Source organism: Mirounga angustirostris, unplaced genomic scaffold, assembly GCF_029215605.1.
Source record: "Mirounga angustirostris isolate CCGP_5_RB_7025 unplaced genomic scaffold, mMirAng1.0.hap1 SCAF_8, whole genome shotgun sequence".
NCBI classification, from domain to species: Eukaryota; Metazoa; Chordata; class Mammalia; order Carnivora; family Phocidae; genus Mirounga; species Mirounga angustirostris.
In genome coordinates, this window is record NW_026991716.1 from 124,838,902 (window position 1) to 124,866,346 (window position 27,445).

Consider the following 27,445-nt stretch of genomic DNA (forward strand, 5'->3'; position numbering starts at 1 on the left):
TTTTACTACATAAGCCATTTTCCTTCTTTCTCCCTCTTTTTTTTTAAGAAAAGATTTATTAATTTATTTGAGAGAGAGAAGAGAGCATGAGCGGGGAGAGGGAGAGAGAATCTCCAGCAGACTCCCTGCTGAGCACTGAGCATGGAGTCTGACACGGGGCCCCAATCCCATGACCCCAAGATCATGACCTGAGTGGAAATAAACCAAGAGTCGGTTGCTCAACCTACTGCACCCCCAGGTGCCCCATTCCTTTTTTTTTTTAAACATTTTATTTATTTATTTGATGGAGAGAGAAAGCACAAGTAGGCAGAGCAGCAAGCAGAGGGAGAAGGAGAAGCAGGCACCCCACTGAGCAGAGAGCCCGATGTGGGTCTCGATCCCAGGACCCTGGGATCATGACCTGAGATGAAGGCAGACGCTTAACTGACTGAGCCACCCAGGAGCCCCATTCCCCCCCCCCCTTTTTTTTAATTGATGGATTCCTTATGCCTGTTCTGGAGTGATTCCACTTCCTGTTACATGGCAGAAGAGCTTCTCTTCTTTAGCGACACCAAACTATTTACAAAGTCCTCTCCATTTTGCTTTTTCTACCATTTTATTTATTTATTTATTTTTTACCACCTCCTATTTGTCCAAACTTTCTTTTAAGGTTTTTGACAAGACTTTTCTTTCTTCTTCTGAATATCTTCCCTTTCCAATTTAACTCCCTCTCTTTGTTTTCTCTCCTTTTTTTATTTGCATAGAGGCTGCATAATCTTTGTCATTATTCATCATATGAAAAAAATATTCTCAGCCGGAGTGTACTGCCTATAATAACCTGCTTTTAGCACTTATTCACAAAGAATAGAACAACTTGCTTATTTTTAATGATAAGCTTGTGATATGTGCTCTCACTTGATGGCTTTCATTTTATTCGTTCAATATTAAAGGATTCTATTAGTAATAGCATTGGTCATAAGTACTTTAAGTAACTTTTTAACTGACAAGTAGAACATTATGATAAATTCATTCTTTCTTTAAGTGAAAAACTTAGGCAATCTATTTAAACTGTTGAACAAGGCATCTTAAAACAGATCAATTCAATGAACAATTTTAAAAAATTATTACATATAAGTATAATTTTCAGTGTTCTGAACAATCTTAAATTGATCACTCTTATGGCTTGCTATAACCTTTTGTTATCCCAAGAATTTTACCAATAGGTCCCAATAGGACTTAGCTGCAATGTTATTTTATAGTTCAGTTCTTGCTGGCCCAGTATTCAACTATTGCTCTACAGTCTGTGAGACATCCAAAGCATCTTCTAGAAGTTTATTTTTAATTTCCTACCTACTTACTATCAGTGGGTTGTTGAAGTCATTCAAAGCTATTGTTGACTAGTGCTTCAGCTCAAGATCTTGAACTACTCATGAAGTAGTCAAAAGTTTAAGTTTCTTTAGATATTTCTTTAGCTCCGTGTTGAAAATGAGAAGAGGACAGAAGGTAGGGAAGAAAAAGGGAGGAGAGTAGACAGAAGAGAGAGAAAGAAAAATAGAAACAATAAAAAGGAAAGAAGAAAAGAAGTAATGTGGATTTTTTTTATGGTAAAGAGCTCCTGGGTACATAGAACTTGAATCTAATTTGCTTTTAGTGTTTCTCTTGAACGTATAAAAATACTTTCTTTTAGACAGGTTTCATGCTACAGTAAAACAAATATGAAAAGTATTCTTAGATAGATTTTTTTCGTTGTAAAATCTTGACAACCTTAGAATATCTCCTTTGAGGATGACAAGTGACTGCATCTGTGTCTTAAAGTTCTGTCATGAAGTATTGTTACACTCTGCCTTCATCAAACCAGGGTCTGTGAATATACATTAGATAGGAATTTATTTTCTTTAGAATTTTTGGTTTATCCATAGTAGATATTTTTATTGTGAGATATTTCAGGGCATTTAAAATAGAATTTAATTCAAGATTCTTCTTCAAGAATAGTCTCGGAAATGTATCAGTTGTGTAGTGTGGCAGACATGTATTAAATTCCCTTAAAATGTATATACCGACTTGCCTTCTTTTTCTTTCCTATTTATAACCTTACTTATGAGAAATTTGGTATCAGGTATTTTTCCCCTTTCCTGATCGTTAGTTTCTGGGATTATTTTTATATGCCTCCTCCAGTGGAAAAGGTCAAGAACCAGTGGGACAGCACTCAGCATGGTGTTGAGTTAAGACAGCAGCAGCTGGAGGATATGATTATTGACAGTCTTCAGTGGGATGACCACAGGGAGGAAACCGAGGAACTGATGAGAAAATATGAGGCTCGACTCTATATTCTCCAACAAGCCCGAAGGGATCCACTTATCAAGCAGATTTCTGATAATCAAGTAAGACTCTTTAGATTTGTGTTTTTTTGGCATTATCAGTTTGTTGGATGTACTTTTTTGTTCTGTTGTTAACTGTAATCTTTAAGACCCTTGTCATGATGTTTTCACAAGTGCTTAGAATATACATTGAAATTTATATAAAGAATTTGACCAGGAAGGTTTTTGAAAAATTTTGGGAGGTGTAACAAGTAGAAATATACCGGTATACCAGATGTATCGCTTACTGACTCTTTGCAAGTGGAACACAACCATGAACCAGCATCTAGAAAGAGAATATTTTCAGGATCTTGGGAACCCTCCTTTTGCTCTCTTCCATGTCTGCCCTGAAGCTTATTTTTGTTTATAAAATTTTCCGAGATTTTCATTTGAGGCTACTGTACTGAACAAATCAGGTAATAAGTTTAGTTTCTTTTAATAGTTTTATAACCAAACTGTTTTATCTATATTGTCAGAATAAGTAACTTTTTCATTGGTTTGAATATAAAGTTGATGATATTGAACATTAATGGTATTTTTTAAGTGCTATTTTAAATTCTCTCTATAATTACAGAAAATATTTTTGAATTAGAGGTTATAGTTTTTAGGTTATATTTTGGCATAACATTTATTTACCCTTCAGAGAGCCTAAGATGAAAGTGTACATTTGTAAAGAATATGTGGGAAACAAAATCTAAAACATGAGAGCATGTTTTTATAATTCACACTTGTAGAAGTTCCATGGTTACAATTTAAAAATGAAGTGGCCAGGTGTCCTGATTTTGTGGATCATTTTCTGTGTTTATGACATCTGCTGATGGTTTTCACCAAATGACTCAAATATAATAATCAGCAAAGCCCTAGGAAACTTAACTAGAGAAATACAATTAAAAGTGAGATCAATGCTTCAATCATCGGGTATTCAGAATATAGCTTTCTAAACAAGAGTGTGGCTCTTTTCTACTCAGACTCTAGGATGTATTTTTTTTTTTTTTTTTTTTTTTTTGCCTGTTGCTATAAAAAGCATTATAGGAACATTCATTTGTCATTTAGATTTCATGGGGAGTATCTTGATCCAGGGGCTCTGAGAGGTGGAAAACCACTGCCTGTGGACACACTCAGCATCTTAAGCGACTCTTAGTAAATCTTGCTTGGCTGCTTGATCCACCCAAGCAGTTAACTTTGTTGACAGACACAGTGACCCAGGGGCACAGAAGACTTCTATATTGTTGGCCATTTTCATTTTTGCCAGAACGTAGAGAGGAACTCTATAGTAAGTTCATTCCTGTATGATGCATGTTGCTAGAAGGATCAGATATATAGCAGAATAAAAAACAAATGGTTTGAGGAAGTAAAATATTTCCCAAAGGAAAAGATAGTCTTTTAATATCATCTGCTGTGTACCTGTTCATTCCTTAGACATTTGCCTTTTTACTTCCACAATTACTTTTATTTAAGCTTATGTTCAAGAGTTTGTCCCATAATTTGCTTTTTTCTTTTGATATTTGTGTCTAAAACATGTTAAAACCTATGGGGAGACCCAGTGTTTTAGGTAGTACTAGTTACTGAGTGACCGAATCTAATAATGACGCCTGCAATTACACCTTAGATATTGCTTCAAGAACTGGGTCCTGGTGATGGTATTGTAATGGCATTCAATAACGTCCTGCAGAAACTGCTGGAGGACTATGGTAGTGATGATACCAGGAATGTGAAAGAAACCACCGAGTACTTAAAAACATCATGGATCAACCTCAAACAAAGGTAACGTGAAGGGCCTGGCAGGTACCTAAATGCATGTAAAGGAGAGAATTTGATTGCTTTGGCTTTCTCATGGAAACATGCCAAATATGTGACTACTAGAAGTACATCTTATTATTATTACTTTTTATTTTTGTATGGTGCTGGGTTAGTATTATCACACTTATACAGAAGGTATATTTATACATTATCTACTTGAATTTCTGCAATGGAGTTTTTCCTTGAATGAGTCTAAACCTTGCCAAAGATCATTTTATGTGTTCTGATTTTTCTATGCCTCCCAGTATTACCTGGTATACATCCTGTAGTACTCTGGGGGTAAGGACTGGTTAGGTATTTGCAGATGCATTAGGGTAATATTATCCCTAATTATAATTAAAATAATGTGGGGCGCCTGGGTGGCTCAGTCGGTTAAGTATCTGCCTTCGGCTTAGGTCATGATCTCAGGGTCCTCTGCTCAGCGGGGAGCCTGCTTCTCCCTCTGCCTTCCACTTCCCCTGCTTGTGCTCTCTCTCTGTCAAATAAATATTTAAAATCTTTAAAAGAATAAAAAAAAATAATTAAAATAGTGTGCTATTTGGCCAGGTCATCCTTAGTTGAAGCTGAGAACACATGGATCCAAGGCCAGACTTCTGAAATATACTATGTATATTTAGGGCTTCAACTAATTTGTTTTCTTTCCATTACTCTGTCTAGTCAGTATATTTGGAACAGTCTAAAATAGCATATGTGTTTATAAGAGAGATTTTTCTGTCACTTGAACACCTAGGGTCTGAGGAACTATAAACAGTGGTTAGCATCTCTTTAAGATAGCATATTTATATTCATCATCGGGAAAAAGTGTTTACTTCTTGCACAGTACTGGGAATGCCTGTGTCTAATGAAATTATGGTTTCACACACGTCTTTATATATTCAGATATAACCGCCTGAAAGCTAATTTGTATCAAAACACATTTATTTTGTAGTGAATAAAATGGATAATACTAGAACACTTTATGATGCATGTTACTGGTAATAAAGTTTGGCCAAGCATTTAATAACAGTTTGACATGGAGGTGTTTTATACCTTTTTAGAATGTCATTTTTAGTTAGGGTCTGTAAAATAGATTTTAGATTTTTGGGAAACTCAAAGACAAGAATTATGAGGCAGTATATGAGTGTGAATATATATATATGTTGCTAAATATACCTAGGATTCTGGAGGAAATAAGACTAGGGTAGCAAATACAACACTTCGAAGTAGTTAAAGCAAAAGATAGCTATAATACTGCTCTTTCTAGCATTTTAGTACAACTGTTTTCTTCTGTTGTAGCAGCTTACTTGGATATAGTAAGGATTCCCAAACTAAGGCAGGGAAGAGGATGAATTAAAAACGGCTTTAAAGTATAAAGTTCCTGTTACAGGATAATGAATCCTAGGGATGTAATGCACAGCATGGTGACCATAGTTAACAAGATTGTATTGTGTATTTGAACGTTACCAAGTAGATCTTAAAAGTTCTCATCACAAGAAAAAAAACTGTGTAGCCATGTGTGGTGATAGATGTTAACTAAACTTATTGTGTTATTCATTTTGCAATATATACTTACATCCAGTCATTATGTTCTACACCTAAAACTAGTACGATATTATGTGTTAATTATATCTCAGTTAAGACATACAGCTTTAATACTAAGATAGTCCTTAAGTATACTTGATCTGCGTGTTTCCAAAAATCCATATGTAAGAATTATAACTTTGTTTTTGTTGTAAATGATACCAGAAAAACTGATCACTTAGGAATGTGAAGCCTGCTTTATTTAGCACCTCCAATTCTTTTTTTTTTTTTTTTTTGCTTTTACTTGGTAAATATTTTAAGACAGCCTACAGCAGCAGTTAGATTAGATGGTAGAGGCAGTTAAAAATGAATTATATTCCAAGGTGATCTTTCATTCATCAGAGCTAAGACAAGCACACTGTTCCAATTTTATGGTAGTTACAAGTCATTGTGCTTATACTATTTTCTTTCTGCATTTTTTGGGGGAATACATCAACATTAAAATTTAGACATGATTTAGATATATTGCTATTTATAAAGCAGGGAAAATACAAAACTGTAGCTCACAGGATCCTTTTCATGAGTGACAGCTGGGGTTTCTATGTATTGCGAGGATTTTCTCTTTTAAACACAGTGATATTTGCAATTTTTAACTGTTTTAATTGGAGACATTTCTAGAATATACAAATCTTTCCTTGCCTTAAACAAAACATATGAACTTATAAGAACCATTTTTTAAAAAAAATTCTTGGCATTATTGTTATGAAGATAGAATTAAGGAACTTTAAGAGCTACACACAATCTTACAGTGCATTTAAGCCAGTGTTTCTCAACATTTTTACATCATCAACCCCCAAAGAGCCTTGTTAGATCCCCACTCCCATGAAATTTTCATACCATGGTTATACTGTGTATCTGATTCTATACTTTATAGTTGTGCTTTACAGATAAAAAGCGTAGATTTTTCCACTCCCTGCCCCAACCCTGCCTCACCAAAGAACCATTTCTCACCTCCCTTGAGAATGTGTGGCCTAATGTAATGCTCTCAGGCTCAGAGAAGGTGAATGACATGTTCAAAGTCACGTAGCATAGCCAAGATGATATTTTTCTATCCTAAGTTATGATAATGTTCTTCCTGCTCTGAGTTCTGAAGAATTGGTAGTAATTTATTCAGGCTGCTATGCTTTGTGAGATTTTCTGCTTTATTTTTAGTGTATGAATTTTATTGGGTGTCTTGCCATTGTCAGGCTCTGTGCTAATATCCTCACATGCATTATTTTATGTAATCCTCAAATCATAATAGACAGGCAGCATTTTCATCAACGCTGTGTCAGTGAATAAACTGAAGCAGAGGAAAGTTAAGGAGGACCCGAGATCACACAGCTCATAAGCGCAGAGCTGAGACTGATATCCAAACCTTTTTGACTGTGCAGTCAGGCGTTCTTTAAAAATAATTTTGTTTTCCTCCTTTGTTATCAGAATGTCAGTGATTGCTGGTGACTGCTCTGTGGACCCGCCTCTCGGATCTGTCTGTGATTCCACTTACTCTTTATCTGTGTCGAGTTTGGAAACCAGATCTGATTAAAGATATGGGGGCCTCTACTATGAATAATGTAACACTCTTCAGTATGTGTCCATTGTGCCCTCTGCAGTGGTCACAGAGAGGCCTTATATGAGGGCTCTCTTATCTTCCAGCCGTATTCTGTATATGCGTCATTGTCAGCCAAATTCGGGGGGGCGGTGAAGGGTTATTATACTTGCTCATGGAACACTGTCATTGTGGCATAATGTGTGAAGTTTAATATCAGCTTTCAAAGGAAATGTTTTGTAAGAATTGCAATTGGCCTAAGTAATTTGGCCATTCTCAGTTACAGGGCCTCATTCCCTTATCTCCGATGCCAAAATCCAATACGCTCTGATAACAGAAAGCTTTGAATTGATATGAGGCTGTTTATTATAGTCTTTATTTATCCTGGTTAGTATAAATAGCCTTGTTCCTAGCTGTAGAAATATTAATGTGTTTGCTGCCTCAGACCCTACTTGTGTGTAATATGTCGTACAGATACATTCATAATAATAATTTTTTATTGTATGGAAAATTCTTAATTCTGAAACATAACTAGCTCCCGATATGTTGGATTCTGCAAACAAAAGGCCCGTCTCTAATTTTTTTTTTTTAAGATTTTATTTATTTGAGAGAGAGAGAGAGCATGAGTCGGGGTGGGGGGCAGAAGGAGAAGCAGACTCCCCGCTGAGCAAGGAACCTGATGTGGGGCTTGATCCCAGGACCCGGGGATCGTGACCTGAGCCGAAGGCAGATGCCAACTGAGCCACCCAGGTGCCCCCTGTCTCTAACATTTTTAACTAACTGATATACATTGACCACTGCTCTTTCCATCTGTGACATGTTTTCCCCCTGTGTCTCTTAATGCCAATTAAGAAATGTTTTAGTGTAAATTGAGATGTATTGGAAGTTGAAAAGTGCTCGTAGTAACTTTTGAGGTGTGAGTGCCTGATTTGGGTCTGAAATGTCGTTTAGCCCCAGAGTGCCTATGTATGTGTATATGTATGTGTACATGTATACTCCATACATGCATGCACATACGTTAACACACACCTAGTTAACTATGTTGAAATATTGTAAAGCAAATGAGACAATACAGTTTTGTGCTATAAGGAATATCTTATACATTATTAATTACTATGTGGTGGGAAGATGAAAGATTCTCTGCAACGAGTCTGCTTTCTTTCTGATCCATGGATATGCTGTCAGTGAGGCTGGTGGTGGAGCTGAGACAGATTTGAATAGGATCACGGGTAACATCAGAATCCTGGTGGGTGGGGGCAGGGAGCTTCCTGGAGGAACTTTAGTTTTGCTGGGCAGTGATGACGGCCTGTTTGTGGTTTTTAATAATAAATGTTTAGCAATGCTTATCTACTCAGAGGCAAGTAGAAAGAATGCAGATGGAAGATCGGGAGCAGGGAAGAGGAAGGTGTTTGTAAAGGAGTGGAACCAGAGATGGCTCCTAGTCCATAATTGTGTCTAAGATCTCCCTTCTGCTGAGCTCTGCAGTCCCTCCCTGTGGCTTGGCAGGCAGATCTTGAGTTGACTTTCAGACACTACTTACTTTTGAAGTAGTGAGCAACCATTATAACTGTTATGCAGTGACCATGGGCCTGGAGGTCAGTATATGAATGTAATGGACAAATGTCTCGTGCTTTGAAAGAGGAGGATTTTGCCTGGAAGGTGGGAGAACAGTGGCCTGAAAGTATCAGTGAAAAGCAAGGAAGAGGACACTTATTCCAGCGACTCACCCTGAGGCATGTAGGATCTGTGAGGAAAAAGAAAAAAAACTTAATTAAAAGTTTTCCAGAGGGAATTGATGGTCCTAAGGAAACCAATTTCACTTAAGATAAGATGAAGGAGTTGATCTGTGGTCTGCTGATCATAGAATAGATTTCTGGACATAACAGAAGAAGGGCTTGGGGGTGAATTGGGGCAGATTGGGGAAGGTGCAGAGTAGTATTGGAGTTACAGTCCAATATTGGTTGGCTGATGAAGACCGGATATTTGGTAGTGATTTAGCTAAAAGGGAAATAGGATGTGGTGATGTAGATTCTGTCACGGATATAGCTCTTAAATAGTTGCTTGTGGAGGTGGCAGTCCTAGGGAGAGCTGCTCCTTTGGGTTATATACAAGGTGGAGGGTAGGCATCATGGAGTGGGTGTGGGGCCAGTGGGGGCTCCTTTCTTGAGCTTCCCAATTGGTGTAGCATTAGCAGTTTATAACAGTATCCCATCGAATGAATATTTAAGTGCTTGATGATGATGACCCAATCTCTGGGTCACCAAAAGACCATAGATTGGAGGGTATATTTGCAGGTACTAATTCTTATGAAATCAACTGCATTTCCCCAAAGGGTGCTTTAATACATTTTTTTTTAGCTCATTTTATTTTATTTACGAAAGAACAAAATTACCTTGTGAAAATATCCATTGAAAAGCTTAAAGAATTGTTTCATTATAAGTTTTCTACATGCCACTCAAACTTCTGATGCCACTATTTTCCTCCCAAAAGAGATAAATATATTTAAATCTCACGTAACTGTAAAGGTCACCTTTTAAGTATACCAAAATTTAGCAACACATATCCGTGGGTTTCTGAAGGTATTCTTTTCCATTAAAATAGAAAAAAATAGGGGCATCTGGGTGGCTCAGTCAGTTCAACGGCTGCCTTCAGCTCAGGTCATGATCCCAGGGTCTTGGGATTGAGTCCGCATCCGGCTCCCTGCTCAGCGGGGAGTCTGCTTCTCCCTCTCCATCTCTTGCACTCTCTCTGTCTCTCTCTCTCAAATAAATAAAATCTTAAAAAAAAAAAAAGACATATCTAGTTGCATTCACTCTTTTAACCAATTATAAGTACATGCACACTGGATCAATATAGTATATCTTGTAGCTTAAAATATCAAGTATTACATAACATCTTTAAAATACCGTTAAAAAAGTCAGTTATGTGGGTGGCCATGTTTTGTTATGCTACAAAATAACTATAAGCTATTTTGTAGAATATCAGTTGCTTTTATAGCAGAAATCTCTTTAAAAGCTGAGAGTTTACATTTAAAAAATCCCAGTTCCCTTTAAGATAAACTATTATAAATCTGTCACCCATGGATTCCTCGAATCTTTTATGAGAAGCTTTCTATATTTTCAGTGTGCACCATTTCTTGTCCCAAAGAATTCTATAGTCTGTTACTCCTGTTGGAAGTAAAAATTGTTTCTGCTAAAGTTACTCTAGAAGAGTGTTTATCTTCTAGGCTTTCCACCTATCCTTATTCTTTATGATTTATAGGTTAAAAAAGATTTTTTAAAAAAATCTTCTCTACCTTTGTCTAGTAGCCACAATTCCCTAAACTTGAAATCCGTTTTTTTCCCCCCCCCCCTGTAACAGCGCTCCTTCCCCTGTATTTTCCCATTACATTTCTCAGAACCTCCTCTGGCTCTTCTGATCTTGAGATGTAGCAACCTGAACTGCCGGATATATAAACTCTTCCCTGAGAATTGTAGACAAATGTGAGTTCAGTGCTGGATGTTATCTTAGGAACTTGCACACGAATACTTCCCGACCTCCTTGCTGCCTGCACTGCACTCATCTCTCCCCATCAGTAACATTTCGTTTACATGCAGTGATTCTTGATGAAGCTGGATTTGAAGCTAGGGATGGGGTGAGAATGGAGGATCTCTTCTAGCAAGTTTTATAATCTCAGTGATGGATTATGTAGTTTTAAAAGGATCCCTGGAGACTCTGAAACTCCTTTACTCATTTAGTCCAAGCAACTTATTTTAAGGATGGAAAAAATAATTGGAGATTTGAAGTGATTTATCCCAAGCCATATAACCAGTAAATGGCAGAGGTGGTAGAATTAGGTCGTTTTCTTCTGAGAGCAATGTGCAAATGGTATTAAAGTTAATTTATTAGCCTGTGCGATAAAATGTGCATACATATTCCTGAACCTCTCATTTTGGCAATTATTTTTGACCTCATGGTAGTATGATAAATCATGTGAAATTCCTTGAAAATGGATAAAAATTCTTGTAGTGCCCAGTATACCATACTCTAGCATTGGATCTAGTTTTTTTTTTTTTTTAAGATTTTATTTATTCATTTGAAACACAGAGATACATAGAGAGAGAGAGAGCATGAGCAGGGGGACAGGCAGAGGGAGAGGGAGAAGTAGGCTCCCCGCTGAGCCAGGAGCCCCATGTGGTGCTTGATCCCAGGACCCTGGGATCATGACCTGAGCCGAAGGCAGATGCTTAACCATCTGAGCCACCCAGGCGCCCCACATTGGATCTAGTTTTAAGAAGACTAACATGGGTGGTATGTTACCTTTGAGCTATATTCTATTTGAAATTGCATATGAAGTTATAGTAAAAAATTAGACTATAAAGTAATATACACTATGATTATAAGGTTTTAAAATGTATATTTATTGGGGTGCCTGGGTGGCTCAGTTGTTAAGCATCTGCCTTCAGCTCAGGTCATGATCCCAGGGTCCTGGGATCGAGCCCCTCATCGGGCTCCCTGCTCGGCGGGAAGCCTGCTTCTCCCTCTCCTACTCCCCCTGCTTGTGTTCTCTCTCTCGCTATCTTTCTCTCTGTCAAATAAATAAATAAAATCTTAAAAAAAATAAAAAAATAAAATATGTATTTATTGTAATAATATGAAGACAATTTGGACTGCTGTAAATAGAGCTTCTAGTATGTTCATTATTTTTAATAATTGATTACATTGATGATCAAAAAATCTGACATGCAGATATATGTGCACTCGAAAAAATTCTCCAGGACTTTTATTATTAAACTGCACATTTGCACGCTGTAGGCAAAATTAATTTCCCAATATTTCACTCCATTCATGTACAAGATTAGGGAAAATATTATTTATTGAGTGTTTACCGTATCTTGATACATTTATGGGTGTATACCTCATTTTGTCCTTAAAATATTGCAGGAAGGAAGATGTTCTTCCTATTTTTGTAGTCGTTTATTCAGTACATACTTGAGTTGCTACTGTGTGTAGGCCCTGGGGGTACCAAGTGCACTGATGATTCAGAAACTTCAAGCAGATAACAAAAAAAAAATAGTCACTTTCACTCATGATTGGAGATTTGATGCGGTGGCAGAATATCTTCCAAAGGTGGGACTATCGTGGATCATCTGAGTGGGCCTGGTTATTCCATGCATCTTTCAAAGTGAAGACAAAAGGAGTCAGGAGCCAAGGAATATGGGTGACCTCCAGCCAGAAGCTGGAAATGACAAGGAGAAAGAACTCTCTCTAGAGCCTCCACAAAGGAACACAGCCCTGCTGACAACTTGATTTCAGTCCAGTGAGCCCTGTTTCAGAAACTAACTGACAGAACTGTGAGATGATAAATTTAGGTTGCTCTAAGCCACTGAGTTTGTGGTGATTTGTGACAGCAGGATGGCACACTAATAGGGTAAGGGACATCATGCCATGGGTGGAGTGAGGTGCCCTAGAAGGTGTCTGCACCAAGTTCTGGAGGGAAGGTAGAAATTAATTAGGTCAGACGGGGAAGGTTAGTGGGAATGGGGAGGGGGAGGAAGGATATTTAAGGTAAAAGAAGTAAAAAGTAGGAAAAAATAAAACAAGACGAAATCAGAGAGGGAGACAAACCACAGGAGATTCTTAATTGTAGGAAACAAACTGAGGGTTGCTGGAGGGAAGGGAGGTGGGGCTATGGGGTAACTGGATGATGGACATTAAGGAGGGCATGTGATGTAATGAGCACTGGGTGACTGATGAGTCACTGACCTCTACCTCTGAAACTGATAATTCACTATATGTTAATTAATTGAACTTAAATTAAAAAATAAAAATTAAAAAAAAGTACAGCTCTGGACTGAGGGTCAATAACTGCTTCATTTTTATAGGTAAATAACCCCATAGGACTCTCAGACATTGCATCCTTTTGCTTCTAGTCTGGGCATTCTTAAGGTTTAATGGAGGTGATCTATAATGATCGGCTTTTACATTAGCTGTTTGCCACATAACCTATTTTATACATATGACTAGTCTTAAAAATAAATGATACTGATTCTGTAGAATGAAAGTGTTTGACTTTATCAAATTATATAGTCATTAATTTCATGTGAGTGTTGGGCTGCCTATTCACAGTTGATTAATTGCATGTGTGTACTCATTTAATTTTTTGCGTTTAGGTACCTTTTTGGCACAACCTTTTTTTTTTTTTTTGGTTTTTCTTAATACTTTTTTTCTGTTGATATTTTAAAAATTGAAAACATGGGTGGGGTTAGGTGGAAGATAAAACGCCAGCCACCACACTAACCACCCAAATTCGAGGGGGTAGCTTCTAAATTTTAGAAAGTAAAGAAATATATACATATGATTTAAAAAATTAGAAGTACTTAAAGGTTTATTACAAAATATAGCGGTTCTCTCACTACTCACTCCTTAGGGACAAGTCCTTTTTCTTCTTTTGGCTTCTCCTTATGTCATTTATACATTTCCATATTCTACATAAAATGAGTGTACTATTATATTCCAAAACATCAGTATTAGACACTGTCTATTGATATACTGTTCTGGTAAACGTACAGGATATAGCTTTCTCATGCTACCATTCTCTTACCTTCCTCATCATTGAATTTTTTTTCACTTTTTTTTTGTTATGGTAAAATACACATAACATAAAATTTACAGTCTTAACCATTCTTAGGTATACAGTTCACTGGTAGTAAATATTCATGCTGTTATGCAACCATCATCACCATCCGTCCCCATAGCTCTTTTCACCTTGCAAAATGAAAACTCTGTACTCATTAGACAATAACTCCCTATTCTTTCTTTCCCCCACCCCTGGCGACCACCATTCTACTCTCTGTCTGTGAATTTGACTACTCTAAGTACCTCATATAAGTGGAATCATACAGTATTTGTGTCTTTGTAACTAGCTTATTTCGCTTAGTAGAATGTGCTCAAGGTTCATCCATTTTGTAGCAGATGTCAGAATTTCTTTCCTTTTTAAGGCTGAATAATATTCCATTGTAGGTATATATTACATTTTGCTTATCGATGAACACTTGGTTGCTTCCACATTTTACCTATTGTGAATAATGCTGCTATGAATATGGGTGCACAAATATCTTTTCAAGACCCCATTTTCAATTTTTTGGCTGTATGCCCAAAAGTGGAATTGCTAGATCATATGTTAATTCTATTTTTAATTTTTTGAGGAATCACTAGATTGTTTTCCCACAGTGGCTATACCATCTCATTGCTGAATTTTTAGATAAACAGATATTCAGTGTTGACATTGTTATATATGTTTAAGCATCATTAACAGCCAAGCACTGAAGTTTATTATAATTTTGCTTCCTCTCTGTTTTTTTTCACCTGGAATTCGTAATTGCCTTGCTTTTATGTGCTTCGGTTTCATTGCACCTGTTACTAATTCGTCCCACATTTTCCAAAGGTCTGACAGTATAATTTCCCACAAAGCAATCACAATAAGCGGTCTATCACTTCTAATATTTTTTTCTTAGAGACGTTTCTTCTGTAGACATACTTTCTAGGCCTGCTGCACAGCCATAATCCTAGGGATATTCTGTACTTTCCTCCTAGTTTGGAATCCCTATTTCCTGGATTTTATGTGTTTTTTGTTTGTTTGTTTTTGTGTGTATTTTTCTTTTCTCTTTTGGGTTATTTCCTTATTTTGTCAGAGTGTATCCTTCATTAGTTTTGTCAAGTTAAAATAAGAAAACATAGCAGTTGGAATGGTGATGACAGCCCTCACCTGGCCCAATTCATCACTGTCTCTTCTGACATCTCTTTCACCATTAGCACGAGGGCCTGTTTGCTTCTCCCTCTCTTGGATCTCTTGTTTTTATACTTCTCCTGTCTTTTTTTTTTCCTTGATTTACAAACTGGTTTTTGTGGAGGCCATCTCTCAGTAGCTTCTTGAAAACTGGTGTTTGGGAAGTAAGTTTAAAGACATTATAAATAGATTGTCATTATTCTATAAATACTTATTATAAAACTGTAATAAGGACTCTGAGAAATATGGAGATATATAAGATTGCTTCTGCCCATAGTGAGTCTACAGAACACAAGAACAGAAAGCAAACCCATGTAATACCGTCAAAGTAAAATTTAAGCGTGAAACAAGATCACAATCCAAGGGCTTTTCCAGGATACATGTGATTAATTTCTGTATAGAGAGGAGTAATGACCTTTTATGAACTCAGAGCAAGGAAATCTAATTGCTCTGGGATGTTCTAAAAAACGTAGACCTTAACCCTAAGGATCGGTAGGATTTTGGTAAGTGGAGGTGGTCAGAAGGATATTTTTATGTGTGTATGAAGTTTTGGGATGGGCACAGCCTTAAGAATATCCTAGAGAAAAAGGAGCATACCATGTTGACCTGAACAGAGTATTGGAGAGAACTGGGGGATAAGCTAGAAAAGTGAATTAGTGATAGATTGTGGAGGACATTGAGTTTCAGGAAAAGCAATTTGGGTTTATTCTGTAGCTAGCCAAACACTATTGGGGTTTTTTTTTTTTTTTTTTTAAAGATTTTATTTATTTATTTGACAGAGAGAGACACAGTGAGAGAGGGAACACAAGCCGGGGGAGTGGGAGAGGGAGAAGCAGGCTCCCCACAGAGCAGGGAGCCTGATGCGGGACTCGATCCCAGGACCCTGGGATCATGACCTGAGCTGAAGGCAGTCACTCAACCAACTGAGCCACCCAGGCGCCCCTATTGGAGTTTTTTTAGTAGATGAGTGCTCAGATGAGGTTGATGACTTTCTAGAATGGCTGAAGAATAGAAACAGCTTTTGTGTCTGACTTTTTTCTCTTAGCAGAATGCATTTGAGATTCCATCCCTGTTGTTGCATCCGTCAGTTGTTTATTGAGTAGTATCCCATGGTATGTATATACCACAGTTTATGTTTACTGCTTGATGACATTTGGGTTATTACCTGTTTGGGGCCATTATGAATAAAGTTTTGCATATGGGTTTTGTGTGAGTATATGTTTTCATTTCTTTTGAGTAAATACTTAGGAGTAGGATTGCTGGATTGTTCTTGAGTACATGGTGAACTTTATTAAAAAGATCTGCCAAACTGTTTTTTAATGGCGGTACCATTTTACACTCCCACTTGGAATGTATGAGAGTTGCAGTTAGTTACTCTGCATTCTCACCGGCACTTGGTATAGTCATTTTCTTAAAGCTATTCTAATGTAGTGATATCTCACTGTGGTTTGAATTTACATTTCTCTGATGATTAATGATGTGAGTATCTTTTCGTGTGCTTATTTGCCACCCATATATCTTCTGTGATCTCTGTTTAAATCTTTTACCTATTTATTTAAAGAATTTGTTTATTGTTGTGTGAAGAAGATACATGTTCATTATAAATGCAAAGAATACAGAAAAAGTACAAACAGGAAAGTAAACCACCTTAAATCCCAGCACCTAGAAATAACTTTTAATATTAACATTCCTGACATTTATCCTTTTATCTGTGTATACACAGTCCTGTATATAGGACAGGTAGATGGATGCATGATGGATGGATAGATGAGTGGATGAAATAGAAAATATATATAAATGAGATATTACACATGCTGACTTTTTATTGTGATGTAGTTCATATAGCATGAAATTAACCCTATTAAAGTGTACAGATCAGAGTTTAGTATATTCACCATGCTGTGCAACCATCATAGTACTCTAAATTTCAGAACATTGTATCATCCCAAGAAGAAACCGAATACCCAGTTAGCAGTCAGTCCCCATTGCCTTCCACTCCAGTCCTAGGCAACAACTAATCTCTTTTCTCTCTGTGTAGACTTACCTCTTTTGGACATTTCATATAAATATGAATGGAATCACACAATATGTGGTCTTTTGTGTCTGGCTTCGCTCACTCAGCATGTTTTCAAGGTTCATACATGTTACAACAAGTAGTACTTTATTCCTTTTTATGGTTGAATAATTCAAGTATGGGTATACAACATTTTATCTATCCATTTCTTTATCGATGGACTTTGGGTTGATTGTATTATTTGGCTATAATAAATAATGATGCTATCTGAAAACTTGTACACAAGTTTTTGTGTAGATATATGTTTTCAGTTCCCTTGGGTTTAAACACCTAGGGTGTAATTGTTAGTATCCATTTTTAATTTTTTTTTTTTTTTGAGAGAGAGAGAGAGTGGCACAGGGAGAGGGAGAGGGAGAGAGAGAGAATTTTAACTGGCTCCATGCCCAGCGCGGAGCCCTGTGCAAGGCTTGATCTCACGACACTGAGATCATGATCTGAGCTGAAACCAAGTCATACGCTTAACCGACTGAGCCACCCAGGTGCACCTAAAATTACTTGTTTTCTTCTTATGAAGCTTTGAGGTATATAAAGTTTTAAAGATTGAATTTACAGATATATCTATCTCTTAAATCCTGCAACTCCATATTTCTGTGTATTAATTTTGATGTAGATTTAATGAAGGGTTTCTAAAAGCTTGACTTACCAGTGTTTTTCAAATTTAATATTATTAAATCAGCTTAAAGAACAAATTTGTATTGATCTGAGTTATTTTAAAATAGGTAAATTAAGCTCTTTAAATTATTTTCATTTTATCTTAAGTATTTCTTCTGATTTTACTGCTTCTTAGAATTCATTTAGTCACTCATTGCGTGAATATTTACTGGTATTTCCTCCTCCTACTGAATATTTACTGGTATTTCCTCAGAAGGTAAAATGGCAGAAGGTAATTCAATACCTTCAATTATACTAAGGTATTGAAATAAAACATTGGGGGATAACTTAATATACAATTAGGAGTTGCAAAATGGAGTCATAATTATTTTATGATATGAATGTGATTTTGTTACTATTTAGATGTCTCTCCCCCTCTCCCTCTTCTCGCTATTCACATTACTCCTCCCATGAAGGATTATTCAAGACACATGTATAAATAAATTTCCCAGTTACATTAGGTCCTTAAATAAATAAAAGTTCCTGGGAGGCTGTCTGTTAATTTGTTTGTTAGGGCGTGCGTGATGTGGGCTGTCCCACCGTAAGTCATAGAGACGTGCCTATCATGTTGTTCCTTGCAGCATTGCTGACAGACAGAGTGCCCTGGAAGCAGAGTTGAGGACCGTGCAGGCCTCTCACCGGGATCTGGAGAACTTCCTAAAGTGGATACAAGAAGCTGAAACCACAGTTAACGTGCTTGCGGACGCCTCTCAGCGGGAGAATGCGCTTCAGGACACGGTGCTGGCCAGGGAGCTCACACGGCAGCTGCAGGCAAGTGCGCAGGGACCTGCACCCAGCAATTTTATTTCCGCTGTGCTCTTTTGATCCAGCGACATGCAAATTTATTACCATTAAAGGGTGAGATTGTTACCTCATTCGGTTATGAGATCTATGCTCTCCCCTGTGAATCATTGGTTTTGGGAAATACGATCTTTAAAATATTTTACTTAATAAGAGAGGAAAAACACCTTGTTTTATGGAAGTAATACTTGTTTATTTAGACTTACAGGCTCATAGCTGTTCTGTTTTTGTCATTTTAAGCCCTATACACTTAGCCTTATTGAATCCTAAATTATAAGGGCATTTCCTTTTAATATGAAGTTGCTCCTTTCTCCATTTATTTTAACATACTTAATATAAAAGCTGCAAAGGCTCTGTGGCTTAATTTACAACTAAGAGCATTAGGCTTGGAGGTATTACTTTTATGTCTTTAGCTTGATAGCTATGACTGTAGATGCAGTCTGAGGTTCAAATTCTTCTCCTCCACGAAATGTGCTAACACAAAATCTTTCCTTTACTAAAATGTGTGAGGAATCTCACGTAGCATGACTGTACCCTTTCTCTGCCCCCAAGTACAACTGCTTCAGTGCCCTTGAAGTTACCATCTTTGTGTAGAATGACCTAGTGTTGCCAATCGCAGACCTTCTCCTTTAAACTGATTTTAATGGTGCAGTTCCCTTGTCCATCACAGTTTCACATCTGCTTACTTCTCTCTGCCATGTCATTCGCACATCATTTTGACTGTTATTATTTCTGATATGCCTGTGAACTCGTGACCCAATGTCATCTGAGGCATGTCTTCTCCTGTCCCGGCCAATCACATGACTGCTCAAGGGCAGAGAGTACGTTACTCCGTACTGTCACCTACGCAGTGCTGTGTGTGCAAATTCTGGGTAAACACTGACTGCTAACTGTACACCCTAACTTCACCGTTATGAAATTCACTGTGATGACCTTTTTGAGTCCTTTCTTAGAATTCTCTTCCCTTGAAACTCAGAATGGTCACAAATATGTGGATCTGGAGAGAGGGTACAGTAGCTTTCTTAGAACTATTCCTATTCTTACGAAGTATCTCTAAGTTTGAAATTGTTTTCACTAAAAAGTATCAACATTTTTTTTAAAGGACCTTTTGGGAATAGACTTATTTTAACTTGTTCCTATGCATACGGTCTGTTAGGGTGTTTTATGGTGGAGTCCTCGAGATTAACGAAAATCTGTGTTTTCTTACATTACTTCTTATTTCTTGTTCATTGCATAATATATTTGTGACTTGGTAATGAAGGTGACCCAGCAGGTATTGAGGTTAAATATGTTCTTTTGTCTCACCATCTAGAATCTCAGGAGGCCACTGTCCATGTTATTTGAAGAAATATTTAGCTATCGTCTCATTTTCGGGGGGTTAGAGAGGGCTGTAAATGTGGGCCGATGCTAGAATGTATTGTTTTTTATGATTTGAACAACTGGAAGCCTGATTTATAAATGCTCACAGATGCTTACTTTACCTAATGGTATAAAAAGAAGATACCCAGCCTGTGCATTTGAGGAGGCAACAGTTTTTAGACAATGAGCAAAGGAGGCTTGAAATGAACCTTGATGATGAGCGTCAGCAAAATGCAGACCTGTCTGCATTTAATAATGTCTTCTGGCACATTTTATCTTGGGATATATTCTTACCGTAGCCAAAATTTTTCTCGATAGTTAGTGAATACCCAAACTGTAGAAATAAATGTAAATGAAGATGTTTAAATTCCTTCTAAATAAAAATAACTAAGCACAAGATTGCTTGTCTTATGGCAACCAGCACAAAGAAAGAAAGGTTACTAACTAAAATAATAAAGCACATTATGACATGTATAGTAAATGCCTCTCAAAAATAGTTGCTGAAATTTAATGTTGTGGCTCATAAGAAGTATGAAAGAGGGCATTTATTAAGAGCCTATTTCAGTCTGTTTGTCTAAAGATAAACACATGTATTTGCTTTTGTTTAGGATATTTCCTGTTATGGTAATTTGCATGATTTTTCACTGCCTTGCTCCTTTTAAAAATGATCTTAATTTTAAAACATTCTCTCCATTTTATTTAAAAAAAATCCTGTGGCTTTATTTTTGGCACCTTATAGGTAGATGCATTTAAGAGACTTAGTACCTTTTGCTGAGTATTTCCGAGACAGAGAATTTAAATTATCCCATGACTTTTTGTATTAATGATGCCTCCATTTGTGTGAATGAACAGGTAGTTAAAATGAATGGAATGTTTGAGAATGGAAACATGTTTGTTGAAGAAAATGAATGTACAAACAAGAGTGTCTGAAAATTATAAAATAAATTTTCTGGTGATGTGATTGTAGGGGGGTGCGGGTGGGGGTGGGCAGTTTATGGGTGCACTGAAAAAGATGGAATAAGGACCTCAGTCTGTGTGCTCGTTGCACATTCACTGGTGGTACTTGCTTCATGTCTTACGACAACTGGATGCAGAGCCATAGAAGTATTTCATGAAGATGAACAAGTCAGTTCTGTTTTCAGTTTAAGGTGAATTTGAGTAAGTTTCTGATAGAGGATAGTTTGGAAGCACCATGGAAGATGAAGATTAATTTCTGGGAGTATGCTGTGATACATGCCATTTCTGTTAAGGATGGATGATCATTTGGATTTAGGTATTTATGTTTTACTGCTTGGCTGCAAGGCAGTTAGGCTTTCCTCCTCAGCAGAGTTGGCAAAAGAAAACCCAATCCTTTGGAGAGAGAAGCTCCTGAATTTCTGAGCGGTCTAGATCACCGAGGGTCTGATTTGACTTGCTAATTAAGTATTTTATATTTTAACCTGGTGGCAACAGGGAGAAGTCATTAAAGAATAGTGAGCAAGAGAGCGATGCAGTGGGGTTTGTATTTTATTAGGAACCTACCCAATAGCATTGTGAGGAGTGGATTTGAACTGAGCAAAACTGCCAGTAGGGCGTGCAGTCTGCTAAGATAGTCTTGCAGACATCTGCAGAGGGGATAATGACCAGAAATGAGGCCGTCCCAGGGCGAATAGACCTACTGACTTGATAGTATGTGTAGACAAGGGACGGGGAGAGACTAAGAAGATTGCCAGGCGGGATTAGAGGCCGAGATTGGGAATACAGGGAAAGAACAACTCAGGGAGATGGTGCCAGTTAGTGTGGAGTGTGAAGGAATGATCAATTTCATTTTGACTATGTTGAAGTAAGGCATTTGGATAACATCCAGGAGGAGATGCCTTGCTATGCCTTTGTCACTGTGGATCTGCGTTTATGTAAGGGAATTTGACTCAACTGCAGAAACTTTTTTTTTTCTTTGACGAAAAGCCTAGTATTGGCTTCCCTCTAAGTTTATTGGTTCGCATGCATTGATTCTGAATTTTCTTGTCTACATTCTAGGATATTACTATCATTTTAATTATATTTCAAAATATAAGCTTTACAGTTTAGCAGGAACCAATTAATTGAGATGCTCTGATTCTTTCCTGGACAAAAGCCTGCTGCCCTGCTGCCTTTCTGGGGTGGTTTTACAATAGGTGGCTGTTCTTGCTCTCGCCCAAGATGTGTTTGGGGATTGTTATATTTTTATCTCCTGTGTTCTGTTTCAGCCTAATTTTCCTCCTCTCATTCCATAGGTGCAGGTTTTGATTGTTTAGATTGTTGCTGATCCCGCCCGATACCCACGTCCAGAGCCCCAGCATGGTGTTTGGCGGGTAATACCTCTGTTGTGTGAGCTTCACCTGCTGGTTCAGGGACAGGAATTACAACTTCATATATTTTTTTAATAGCAGCTTTATTGACATATAATTCACATTCCACACAAGCCATCCACTTAAGGTATACAATTTAGTTGTTTTTAGCGTGTGTGTGTATTCACAGAGTTGTGCAACAATCACCACAATCAAAGAGAACATTTTCATCCTCCCCCCCAAAGAACCCACATATGGCTTTGCTATCAGTCCCTCTTTACCAGCTCCCCAAACCCCTACACCTAAATAAGCACAAATCTGTTTGTTTCTGTATTTTTGCCTATGAACTTAATATTTTTAATTACATCATTGACTGCCTCTTCCGGTTTTGGCTTTGTATAGATGTTTTGACGTTGTTAGCCTATCCAGAGGGAGGCAGTATAGGGTCTCAGTATAGACCTGCAGGGGAAAAAAATATACAAGGAGAAGCAGCAAAATATACACAAACACTGCTTGATAAACACAACTCTATGAGACCCAGTATAGGACTTTCAATCATATTAACATGAGGGACTGGGAAGGCATACAAAGTACAAGAGAAACAAATACTTTCAGGACTGCATTTCTTTTCTTTTCTTTTCTTTTTTTTTAAATTTTATTTATTTATTTGACAGAGAGAGACACAGCGAGAGAGGGAACACAAGCAGGGGGAGTGGGAGAGGGAGAAGCAGGCTTCCCGCGGAGCAGGGAGCCCCGCACTCGACCCCAGGACCCTGGGATCGTGACCTGAGCCGAAGGCAGACGCTTAACCATCTGAGCCACCCAGGTGGCCCAGGACTGCATTTCTTTTAAAGAATCATGACAACAGTAGAGAATAGCAGCCTTACCTGGGTTATTAGTTTGAGCAGGACACTGATAATGAGAAACATCTCGCTTCTATTTCTGGCTGTGCCCTTTGACCCAGTCATTTAATCATTCTGGGTTATTTTGCTCATTTCCTAAGAGTACTTTACTCCAATTGATACTTGTAATAGTATCCAAGCCACAGTAGAAAACACATCTCACATATGGACATACCTAAAAAAACCCCAAATTCTGTCCTGGGTTTTTATATCATATAATCATGTTTTATGTTTCTTATAAAATTAAAACAGCATTATGGCAAATAAGATGAGATCACGAAGATGCTGTCTTAAGGGGAAATGTGGTAATTTGGAATGTTAGTAGTCAGTTACAGACTTTTTTTTTTTTGTATTTTATTAAGTTCACTGTTTAATTAGAGAAGTCCTAACCTAACATTAGAAATGTGATTTCTCATGGCTTTTCTCCTAGGCAGGCATCTGAGAGCCCACGGACGACCCTGCTTTTAGGATATCCTAGGTAAAGCCACATAACCCCTGCAGGTATTTCTTGTTCCATTTTGTTTTAGATGATCTTGTTCTGAGACCCGTCTGGAGGTGATTTATTAGCACTTAATGTAGGGGCTGATCTCATTAAAGTCAGGTACCCTTCTGCTCTTCTCAAGATTTATAACAATGTCTGTTCACTCATCCCACAGAGCACAGCAAGAGAGCTGCATTTAGTGGGGTAGCGAACGCATCTCTCTTTAGAGCGAGTGAATGAATACCACTCCATCTCTTAATATAAACTAGCCTCGAGGCAGGCACCGTGGTGATGTGTTGAATCTCGGTTCTCAGGGGATGTCTGCTATGTATCTGCAGCTTTAATGTTTCACTTAATATCCTTTTTGGCTACGGAGCTCACTCCTTTCCAACCCCGGGCTGCGTTTGGCTCAACAACTTGCTCATTGTCTGCCCATGCCGTGCTGAGCAAGTACCGGCTGTGAGCCTCTGCTGGGGGGCTTTCTTTGTGGCGTTTTTCTGTTTTTTTAAATTGAGAAGAAGTTGAAGGAATACCAGCCTCCTTTTGCCTAGCCCCTAAACCCCTGTATCTTTCAAATGCATTCCTGGAAACGAGCATGCTCAGAGAACTGGCAAATCATTGTCCAGTGACCGGGAGGAAATGATCATTGCTCTTCATTTATAATGCAAATTCTGAGGTGTCTCCAGAAGTGTGGTAAACTTAAAATGATGGCTGTGGTGAGAACGTCTCTGCAGAAAGTTGTGGTTTTGTTACATCGTTTACAAAGGATGGCAGTTTCTTCTCCTCGGTATCAGAAGCTCTGTAAGGTAACTGAGTGATTGAAATGAGGATCTCGGGTGTCTGACAATTCTCCTGTTTCTCAGGCTCTGAAAACTAACCTTTCAGGGTTCTTACCAAGGAAAGATTCCTTTTCTTAGTGGCTGATTATAAAAGCTGTGAAAGTGAATTGCTTCGTTAAATTTTGTTTGAGCATCTGAAACAAGTATTGTTTTAGTGCATCTTTTATTTTGCATTTGACAAAATCTTATCTTCTGAGAAGGGCTGATAAATTGTTCAGAGAAAATATGGCAAAACTACATTCATTAAGACCTGTTACCTCTGTGGTACTTTGTAATGTCTTAATATTGAATTACCAGGTATATTAATCTTGTGTAAATTTCAGTAAATTTAAAAGAAGAGTTTAAAATAATTAAGTAGATTACTTAATAACTGTATATCCCTTTCTAGCTAATTGTTTTCCCATTAAAAAATTAAAGCACATTTTAGAAACTACTAGACTGAATCTCATCATAAAATATCCCCTATATTCTTGAATCTTCATATATTATAGCTAAACTTGAAGAACTTAATTTTATTTGAACAGGTGGATTAAGTACACTTTCAGGAGGCAACTTGTTTGACACTTGCAAATTTCAAATACTACGTCATCCTAAACATAAACCATTGAATGGGCTCCTGTGTTTTAAAGAAAAGTTGCCTATTGTATTTCTGATCATAGTTTTGTTTGATATGCCATGTTCATACTGTCTCGTTACTTTGTCAAAAATTGGAGCAATTTGATAGAAAAGGAAGGAAGGAATTGTAATAGGAATGTGAAAGCAATTTATACAGCACGGCAGTACCACATTCTGCCTTCATCATGCACTTAGTACCATTCTCAGGAATGCATCTTGTTGCCCTGTTTGCTGCCCAAACTCATTTGTAATTGGAACGATGGTCTCTAGGACAATATGACTTTTCCGATGATAGAAAATATGACATGTCCAAGCATCTAAACCGCATGTTATGTGGCAGTGCATTAGAAAGGGAAAGCAGTATTCTATTAACTTTATCATATATTTTTATTTTTTAGAGCTTGGTCAATTAACTATATTTCTGTCTAGAAACTTTTTTTGAAAAGTTTTAGGAGACAGATTGATAGCTCTGCATTCTTTGCAGAAATACTTCTAAGGGTTTCATTTGCATGAGAAGTTAATTAAAACTTAATACAACTAAAAATCCATAAATTAATTATTTCAGTGTGCTGTGTTTTGGTTCACTTCAGAGAATATATTTATTCTGGTATAAACATTCTATGTATTTCAGGAACAGGCAGCTTTGATAACAGAATAAAAGCTCACTCACTAATGCGTGTTATTTTACCTCTTTAACTACAAGTGTGAATATATAAAGCATTTTTTTATTAGCTGGGTTATTTTTCTGATCCATTTATATGCATACTTGCACAAAATCAGGTCTTTTTCTCAAGTCATGTGACCAAAGTGTTAAGTTAGTCTGAAGTAGGAAACAGTAGAAGTTCAAATACTAGAGAAAGTTATTTAGTTTCATAATTATACCCCAAATAAGCACAAGTTCAACTACTAAAGTCATTGGGTAAATTAATTGCCATCAGAAGTACTCTTTGGATAATTTCTTGAGACTTATAATTCCCTAAATAAACTTAAAATTTAAATGTTTAGAATAAATGTACTTTTGGTTTAAAAAAATTAAAAGTTGTATTATTTGCAGTTGAAATGTCACCTTCCACATTTCTTTCCTCAGATGGAAAATTAACAACTGCCCAGATAATCAAATGAGAAATATGCAATTCCAGTACTTGCCAGCAGGTGTCAATATAAGGCAGTGATATATGAGATTTTGGCTGAGGGAAGTCTAGAATAGGAAGTGGCAAAATTACTATGAAATATATCAGCTAGTAAGAGATGTTATTTGTTTGCTTGGTTATATTTTGAAAATTGATATTAGTTACTGAGCTGTGTTAACTTATACGGTATAAATAAAAGTTTTAGTTGCAGAACTAAATATTAACGGTTGCTATCCCAAATACAGGCATAGGTAGGTTTCTATCTATAGAAAGTGAAAATACATAATTGTATTATAATTATCAGTAGTCTTTGTGTACTATTTAAACGTTAAAACAAGTTTGGTGTATATTTGCCTTAAGATACCATAAATTCTTTTCCCTTTAAATTGTGAGTGTTATAATGACTGTCTCTCCCTATACCTCCTACATTCTCTAAATTTGGTTTCTTAGAAAGGAAATGCTGTAAGTTTCAGTGTTTCTTCATAAAAATATAGAAGTCTCTTGTAAATACACTTACAGATCAAAGTGAATGAGAAAAAAATGTTACATAAACTAAGGGAGATGTGACTATTTTAAATTCATATTGGCATTTTGAAATCCAGTGTCTGTTAATATTCTTACCCTCTTTTCTTCTTCTTCAGGATCTCTCTTTTATATTATTATGTGGAAATTTAGTCTTTTATCAGACTTTCCTCTGTGATACCTTGTCTTTGCTTCTTTTCATACTTGAGTGTCAGAAAATAGATCATGTGTTACACATTTGGAAATCTATGTTGAGTATTCTCATTTTGTGTGTTTCCTCTATGCTTTGAAGGGGGGGATAGATAGAACTTGGAATTCATGGCTCTCAGAGTTAAAATATGCTTTTCCTCCTCTCCACCTATTCACACATTCACTTGTATTTTTGCCTTTAAAAATATTTTTTCCTTATTATATATGCCATAAAATTTGGGTAGGAAACTGAAACAGAAGTGCTGCTTACTTGGAGATATAATTAGCAGCAATGAAATTGCCCTGATGACCTAAAATCACCTCATGCTGGATGCTAATTTTTGGTTTTGATTGCTTAGTTCTTTTAAAATATTAATGATTATAAAAAACAATTTTTCTTCTGACAGAGCACAGCAACAACAACTGAATGTAAGTGATTTAAAATATAAAATTAACTTTAATTTGTTTTCATTGTTATGTGATTATTTGAGGATATTTTATTATTAAATCTTTGTATAAAGCTGAATTTATGTTGAGTCAGAAAGGAATTTTATAAGTCCTGTTTTTTTTCTTAGTGTCCATTT

At 36.9% G+C, this 27,445-nt stretch overlaps 1 protein-coding gene across 12 annotated transcripts in view; it reads left to right on the forward strand.

The window, feature by feature from the left end:
* Positions 1 to 27,445, forward strand: part of UTRN (utrophin) — a 496,097-nt gene that overhangs the window by 243,484 nt on the left and 225,168 nt on the right. For 11 of the 12 annotated variants that reach the window (XM_054505586.2, XM_054505588.2, XM_054505587.2 and 8 more), the window contains 3 exons: positions 2,155 to 2,360; positions 3,946 to 4,100; positions 18,299 to 18,488. In XM_054505586.2, the coding sequence (XP_054361561.2) occupies positions 2,155 to 2,360; positions 3,946 to 4,100; positions 18,299 to 18,488 (551 nt within the window). Of the gene's footprint in view, positions 1 to 2,154; positions 2,361 to 3,945; positions 4,101 to 18,298; positions 18,489 to 27,445 lie in introns of those variants that run through there. The other variant, XM_064596980.1, reaches the window with a different exon arrangement.